The sequence below is a fragment of the Cottoperca gobio genome, unplaced genomic scaffold (genome assembly GCF_900634415.1).
Source record: "Cottoperca gobio unplaced genomic scaffold, fCotGob3.1 fCotGob3_491arrow_ctg1, whole genome shotgun sequence".
In the NCBI taxonomy this organism is placed as follows: domain Eukaryota; kingdom Metazoa; phylum Chordata; class Actinopteri; order Perciformes; family Bovichtidae; genus Cottoperca; species Cottoperca gobio.
The window spans coordinates 29,197-37,500 of NW_021167038.1; the positions used below are offsets into that span (position 1 = coordinate 29,197).

Below are 8,304 nucleotides of genomic sequence, written 5' to 3' on the forward strand. Positions count from 1 at the left end.
GCAAAACAGTTATGTGACTTTTTACATAATAATAGTTTATTTGAGGTTTTTCAATCTGGATTTAGAGTTCATCATAGCACAGAGACGGCACTGGTGAAAGTTACCAATGACCTTCTATTGGCATCAGACAAAGGACTTGTCTCTGTTCTTGTCTTGTTAGACCTCAGTGCTGCTTTCCACACTGTTGATCAGGACATTCTACTACAGAGACTGGAACATTGTGTTGGCATAAAAGGAACCGCACTAAGCTGGTTCAAGTCCTATTTATCTGAGCGATCTCAATGTGAACTTGTTAACGATAAATCCTCCATGACAGCCAAAGTCAGTCTTGGAGTTCCGCAGGGTTCTGTACTTGGACCGATTCTATTCACCTTATATATGCTTCCTTTGGGCAATATTATAAGGAACCACTCTATAAACTTTCATTGTTATGCGGATGATACCCAATTATATCTATCAATTAAACCAGATGAAACCAATCAATTGGCTAAACTTCAAGCCTTAAGGACATAAAAACTTGGATGTCTAGCAACTTCTTGATGTTAAACAGACAAAACTGAAGTTATTATACTTGGCCCTAAACGCCTCCGAAACGCATTTTCTAATGACATAGAAGCTCTGGATGGCATTAACTTGGCCTCCAGCACCACTGTAAGGAATCTTGGCGTCATCTTTGATCAGGATCTGTCGTTTAACTCCCACATAAAACAAATCTCAAGGACTGCCTTCTTTCATCTACGTAACATTGCAAAAATAACATCCTGTCTCAAAATGATGCAGAAAAACTAGTCCATGCATTTGTTACTTCAAGGCTGGATTACTGCAACTCATTGTTATCAGGTTGTCCCAAAAAGTCTCTTAAGACTCTTCAGTTGATCCAAAATGCAGCGGCACGTGTATTGACTAGAACAAGGAAACGGGATCATATTACTCCTGTATTAGCTGCTCTGCACTGGCTCCCGGTAAAATACAGAATAGAATTCAAAATCCTTCTCCTGACTTACAAAGCAATTAATGGTCAGGCTCCAGCATATCTTAAAGATCTCATAGTACCTTATAAACCAACTAGAGCATTGCGCTCCCAGACTGCAGGGTTACTTGTGGTTCCTAGAGTCTCTAAGAGTACAATGGGAGCCAGAGCCTTCAGCTATCAAGCTCCTCTCCAGTGGAACCAGCTTCCAGTTTGTGTTCGGGAGGCAGACACACTCTCCACATTTAAGAGTAGGCTAAAGACTTTCCTTTTTGATAAAGCTTATAGTTAGGGCTGGCTCAGGTTTGCCCTGGATCAGCCCCTAGTTATGCTGCTATAGGCTTAGACTGCCGGGGGACACCTCCCTGCTCTCTTCCTTCTCTTCCTCTCTCCTCCCCTCCCTCTCTTCTTCTCCCTCTCTATCTGTATGCATTTATGTAAATGTATGTTACTAACTCATCATCCGGGGCATCATCCCCGGAGTGTCTGTCTCTCATGTGGCAGGTTGCCACTGATAAAGTTTACGTCAGGATCATGAATCGTGGCTGCGCCTGCTGCCCTGGTCCTGCTGGACACCGGGAAGCCTTATTGACATTTTCCTGGATTCATCCAAACTTTCTCTTTTTCAACACAACATCATTTCTGTCAAATGTTGTATTTGTACTATGTTGTTTATCCTGTACACACGACATCTATTGCACGTCTGTCCGTCCTGGGAGAGGGATCCCTCCTCAGTCTCTCTCTGAGGTTTATAACATGTTCCCCCTTTAATTATGGGGTTTCTTTTAGGAAGTTTTTCCTTGTGCGATGCGAGGGTCTAAGGACAGACGGTCTGAGGAGAGAGGGTGTAAGGACAGAGGGTCTAAGGACAGAGGGTCTAAGGAGAGAGGGTGTAAGGACAGAGGGTCTAAGGACAGAGGGTCTAAGGACAGAGGGTGTGAGGACAGAGGGTCTAAAGACAGAGGGTCTAAGGACAGAGGGTCTAAGGACAGAGGGTCTAAGGAGAGAGGGTGTAAGGACAGAGGGTCTAAGGACAGAGGGTCTAAGGAGAGAGGGTGTAAGGACAGAGGGTCTAAGGACAGAGAGTCTAAGGACAGAGGGTCTAATGACAGAGGGTCTAAGGACAGAGGGTCTAAGGACAGAGGGTCTAAGGAGAGAGGGTGTAAGGACAGAGGGTCTAAGGACAGAGAGTCTAAGGACAGAGGGTCTAAGGACAGAGGGTGTAAGGACAGAGGGTCTAATGACAGAGGGTCTAAGGACAGAGGGTCTAAGGAGAGAGGGTGTAAGGACAGAGGGTCTAAGGACAGAGGGTGTAAGGACAGAGGGTGTAAGGACAGAGGGTCTAAAGACAGAGGGTCTAAGGACAGAGGGTCTAAGGAGAGAGGGTGTAAGGACAGAGGGTCTAAGGACAGAGAATGTAAGGACAGAGGGTCTAAGGACAGAGGGTCTAAGGACAGAGGGTCTAAGGAGAGAGGGTCTAAGGACAGAGGGTGTAAGGACAGAGGGTCTAAGGACAGAGGGTCTAAGGACAGAGAGTCTAAGGACAGAGGGTCTAAGGACAGAGGGTGTAAGGACAGAGGGTCTAAGGACAGAGGGTCTAAGGACAGAGGGTCTAAGGAGAGAGGGTGTAAGGACAGAGGGTCTAAGGACAGAGGGTGTAAGGACAGAGGGTCTAAGGACAGAGGGTCTAAGGAGAGAGGGTCTAAGGACAGAGGGTGTAAGGACAGAGGGTCTAAGGACAGAGGGTCTAAGGACAGAGGGTCTAAGGACAGAGGGTGTAAGGACAGAGGGTCTAAGGACAGAGGGTCTAAGGAGAGAGGGTGTAAGGACAGAGGGTCTAAGGACAGAGGGTCTAAGGAGAGAGGGTGTAAGGACAGAGGGTCTAAGGACAGAGGGTCTAAGGACAGAGAGTCTAAGGACAGAGGGTCTAAGGACAGAGGGTGTAAGGACAGAGGGTCTAAGGACAGAGGGTCTAAGGACAGAGGGTCTAAGGAGAGAGGGTGTAAGGACAGAGGGTCTAAGGACAGAGGGTGTAAGGACAGAGGGTCTAAGGACAGAGGGTCTAAGGACAGAGGGTGTAAGGACAGAGGGTCTAAGGACAGAGGGTCTAAGGAGAGAGGGTGTAAGGACAGAGGGTCTAAGGACAGAGGATGTAAGGACAGAGGGTCTAAGGACAGAGGGTCTAAGGACAGAGGGTCTAAGGAGAGAGGGTATAAGGACAGAGGGTCTAAGGACAGAGGGTCTAAGGACAGAGGGTCTAAGGAGAGAGGGTGTAAGGACAGAGGGTCTAAGGACAGAGGGTGTAAGGACAGAGGGTCTAAGGACAGAGGGTGTAAGGACAGAGGGTGTCGTATCCTGTACAGTCTGTAAACACTGAGACAAATGTATAATTTGTGATATTGGGCTATACAAATAAATTTGATTTGATTTGATATGGCTTTAGGAACTACTCCACAGTAAAGTGAACAGTGGTGGAAGAAGCGTTTACTTCAGTGAAAGTACTTGTACCACAATGTGAAAATAAAGTCAAACAAACGTACTTAAGTAAAAGTGTGTAATCAGCTAGATGTAGTTGTCACATGACTTCATGTCATTACACACATTAGAGTAGCTTTGCTAAGAATACCCCTAAAATAAAAGTTTGCTCATTGCCTCATAAATACTTTATTGCAAATAACAATATAAAGTTTTTTTTTTTACAAAGATCTTGAACTGTACACAAAAAATGCCATAAAATCTGTAAAAGGCATGTTTTCCAAATTGTTCCTTAAATAATTAATTTGTATTATTTATTATATATATTTTTGTATTATTACTTATTACTTTAATATCATTTCGTTTATTTTCTCACCTTCTACAGTATCCTCCCTGATGTGTTTAAATGTATGATATGTGTTTCATATTGTCAAAATGTGCAATAAAACAAAAACAAAAAAAACTTTAATTCAAAAATTAACCGGAAGTAGTTTACCTGCTTGTAGCGTTACCCCAAAAGATTAATAGCTTCTAAAACATTTAAAACAACTAATTATGTAGTATTTATTTAGTTGTTGTTTTTTTAAATGTGGTTTTAAGTTAGTTATATTTAAGTTTGCCTTTGTGTGCAGGACAATCACTAACCGGAAGTAGAATCCATGTTGTATAAGCAGACAAAACAAAACTGGATAGGGTTAAGCAGGTTCGCTGTTGGGGAAGTTCTTTTGCGCTGGACGTTTGTAAATCGACGTTTTTTGCTAAATAACAGCGGTACAGTCAGCTGATTCATTCACATGACTGCCCTTTCTAGTTTCGGTCCTGTTTACCGGTGAAAGTACTCCAGAGAATCTGCTTTACACGATGTTGAAGTTAGTTTAGAAGCCACACGGAGAATAAGTAAGGATATCGGGACTTCTACAAACGGCTAACTATGGTACTAATAACACTGTGAGCTCGCGCAGACAGGAGCAGCTAGCTAAACAGCTTCAGCGTTGTTGGTAAGTAGTTTTCTGTGTCAAACCTTACAGTTGTTTTCTTAAGCCTGACGTCAAAAAGACACCTCTGTCCATTGTGATCTGTCATTTTCTTGATTTTTTTCTCTTCGGTTTAAGGTATGAATACTAAGCCAAACCCCCTTTAAAAATATGTCGATTAAATGTTCCGTGGCATTAAAGTCAGACGCGGGGATAAAAACACATGTTATGGGACTCCAAACGATCCACTTTATTATTCGGCATACAATTTATTAACCAAACAGTTATTTTAAGTCTAACCTTTAGTTAGATAGTCATTTCTGTGCTGTTATCAACCAAAACACGTTGATATTGATGACGGCGCGCGGTGGAAAACTAAAAGTTATTATTATATTATATATAGAGGAAATAAAGTTGTTGTTTTGTGGATATATTGTGTGCCGAAATCACCAGTGTACGCTGTCAAATCAAAAAGATCGGGAATAGTTTATGACTTGTCGCTGTGTGTATGCTTTTGTGTTAGAAACACTGATTTTTAAAGGAAGTTTGGAATAGAAATAAGCTTCTTCTTTTATTTTTACTGAGTGTTGTTTTCTGTGTCAAACTTTACAGTTGTTCTCTTAAACTTAACGTTACACATACGAATAGACACCTCGGTCTCCTTTCTCTTCGGTATAAGAAATTAACACTAAGACAAACCCCCTTTAAAAATCAGTCAATTAAATGTTAGGTGGCTTATAGTCAGACATAATGCCGGATAAAACCCTAACTTAAGTGTTATGGGAATCTAAATGATCCACTATATAATTCGGCATACAATTCATTAACTACATACAATTCTTTGAAGTCTTACTTTTAGTTAGACAATCATTTGTGGGCTGTTATCCACCCAAACACATTGAGATGGGCGGCGGCGCGCGGTGGAAAACTATTCTAAAAGTTGTTGTTTTATAGAAATAAAGTGTTTTTTGTGTCGATATATTGTTTGCCGAAATGATCAGTTTTCACTTGTGGGGAAGAAATGTCGGGAATCGTTCATGACTTGTCACAGTCTTTTAAGTGCATATGTGTTTGTGGTAAAACAACAGATTTTTGAATGAAGTTTGGCATACAAAAAAGTTATTTTGTAATGAGTGTTTTTGTAATGTTCTCTTCTTTTATTTTCAGATGTGTTGGTCACAGCAGTAGATTTCTTTTTGTATTCACTTCCTCAAGGGATTTGCAAATATCCTGCAAAATGGGTCCAGAGGGGAAGAGGTTGTTAAACATTGTCATCCTTGGCTTTGGCTTTATGCTTATGTTCACTGCTTTTCAAACATGCAGTAATATAGAGGTAGGTTGTATTTACTGATGCATATTTCAGATGAGATGCATCAGTATTCAGTCCTAAACTTTCTTCTTTCTTCATCTTTACAGCAAACGGTTATCAAGAGCTTCAATAACACTGAGTTCCACGGGAGCGGATACACAAGGTTGGTAGCCTTAGATTATGTTTTACATTTAGTTTTTTATCTGATGCTCCAGTACACAATATCTGTGCAGACGTTAAACTGAGCACAACATGCTGCAGACTTTCTCAGCGTCGATACAGACCTCGTGGATCCTTCTATAATCACATCTGTCTTACTCAGAAAGCCTTGAAGGTTAATTAAATGAGGTAAACTATTTTAGGGACAAAGTTTTCTCTGACTTCAGTCAGGGTTCCAGAAAACAACAACAACTTTAATCTTGCAACTGAAATCTAATTTAGATCTGTCACGATATCTAATTTAGTTGGGCAATATATTGTCCCAGAAATAATTGAGATAAACGATATTATTGTCATTTTTAGACCATTTTATCCCACTAATAAAATTATAATATAATAGTATGCGAGCAGTGAACTTTTAATTCTTAAATTAACATTCAGACATTGGAATTGGATATTAAATGATCATAAATTAATAAAACATTAATTAAATAAAACCACAGAACCAAAACAATAAATAAAATAGACAAAAAATGTTTAATGCAACTAAAACTAAAATGTTGGTGACGTTCTCATGTAAACAAACATGCACACACGTACACACAGGGAATAAGCTCATGTCCATATATCGTATGATAAATCTATAATGTAAAGATCCTGACGGATCTAAATCATAAAGCATCTCAAGAAAGTTCTGGGTCTCCTCCGGGCCGCTGTGGCTAATGATGCCACATAAAGTGTGTGTAAGTTATCCAGCGGTGCAGGAGGACGTGTTTCTGTGTCCCTGAACGCAGCATCTCTGGTTCCCTCCCCTGAAAGCTGACGGGATGTTTTCATTGGATTTGGGATTATTGCAGAAATAAAACAATAGAAATCTCTGACCAACGTTTGTGATATTTACACGTGTTGTTCAGCAGGATAATCTCCACATCTTTACACTTTTATGACGTTGAAGCGCAGACCTTTAGTCTCATTTAGACGCTTGTTAGCAACCTTCGTTTTTTTAAGATGCATAAAAGCTTCTAAATACTCGAGTGGGGGATTTACTGCCGTACGTTATGTCGTCTAACCCATTGACTTCGGGACGAGGGAACAGGAAGTGACTCACTTTAAGTTTTAGGACTCAGGAAACACACGAAGGAAAACCTTGAAGATTCAGATTCAAAGATTCAAAGCTTTATTGTCATTTGCACAAAAGCATTTTAACATCTTAAGACCCGGCTCCTGCAACATACTGTTTACTTAAGACTTAGAAAAGAGATAAAACAAAGTATAAATGCAGTTGTGGAGGAGCTCGAGCTCTGCAGCCATGTTGCCACAGCAACGACGAAACGTCACATTTAGTCTTATTATGTTAAACCTGCACAAACAAACACTTTTTACTAAAGTTTCTTTCTCAGTGACTTCAAGAAGTTCAAACAATATCAATAAAATTGTGAGGCTTAAAAACCTTTAATTAAAATGTATGTAATGTAACATGAAACTGTTATTTAGTGTTTAACACAACTTTAAGTTACTTGTATAACCTTTGCAATACTTAATACTTATTCATAATTAAAAACCTTGTGTGCACCACCCTCCTGTTGCAGCATGGCGATCATCTACGGCGTTTTCTCTGCATCCAACCTGATCGCCCCCTCGGTGGTGACGGTCATCGGCCCGCAGCTCTCCATGTTCTTCAGCGGGCTTCTGTACAGGTGAGACGTCTCAGGTGTATCCTGTATGTTGCATTGTTGGAGGAGCTGGACTTTCTTTAATGTCTCTGGATGTTGTTTTTCTCCAGCGGCTACATCGCCATGTTCATCTACCCGTACACGTGGAGCTTCTACACGGCGTCGGTGTTGGTGGGAATAGGAGCAGCAGGTAAAACAAGAGACGATTTCTAATCGGGGAACTTCTCCTCCTTTATATCTTCTGACTGTTCCTTCTTTGTGCGTTCTAAGTGTTGTGGACGGCTCAGGGAAACGTGCTCGCCATCAACTCCACTGATGACACCATCGGGAGAAACAGTGGCATCTTCTGGGCGCTGCTGCAGTTCAGGTGAACCTTCTTAACCGGCACGTACCCGAGTAGGGATTCTCATTATCGGTTAATATGCTGATTCTTTTCTATGTGATGAAATATTGAAAGATGTGCCTCTTAGTTTGTGTTTAAACGTCTTGTTTTGTCTCTTTAATATGAAATAAAACAGAAAAAAGCAGCAAATCTCCATATTTGAGGCTGGAAACATCGTTTAAAGACATGTTTCCATTAAAGTGACTTCAAAATGACCATCTGTGTGTCGAGTGAAGAACTGAATCTGTAAATAAGTAGGAACTATAACTATGAACAGGTACAATAGGAGGAGCATGAAATGGAAATACTGAACTTAAAGGAGCACTTCACACACTGCCCCTCGGCATCAGCTGCTCTGCGTC

At 40.9% G+C, this 8,304-nt stretch overlaps 1 protein-coding gene across 1 annotated transcript in view; it reads left to right on the top strand.

Moving 5' to 3' along the window:
* Positions 1-4,131: 4,131 nt before the first annotated feature.
* The window catches only part of mfsd11 (major facilitator superfamily domain containing 11), a 20,819-nt gene continuing 16,646 nt past the window's right edge, over positions 4,132-8,304 (top strand). Inside the window, exons 1-6 of the mRNA XM_029428194.1 lie at positions 4,132-4,443; positions 5,587-5,752; positions 5,836-5,891; positions 7,477-7,584; positions 7,671-7,750; positions 7,831-7,927. Of these exons, the coding sequence (XP_029284054.1) occupies positions 5,657-5,752; positions 5,836-5,891; positions 7,477-7,584; positions 7,671-7,750; positions 7,831-7,927 (437 nt within the window). The 5' untranslated portion in view covers positions 4,132-4,443; positions 5,587-5,656. The remainder of the gene's footprint in view (positions 4,444-5,586; positions 5,753-5,835; positions 5,892-7,476; positions 7,585-7,670; positions 7,751-7,830; positions 7,928-8,304) is intronic.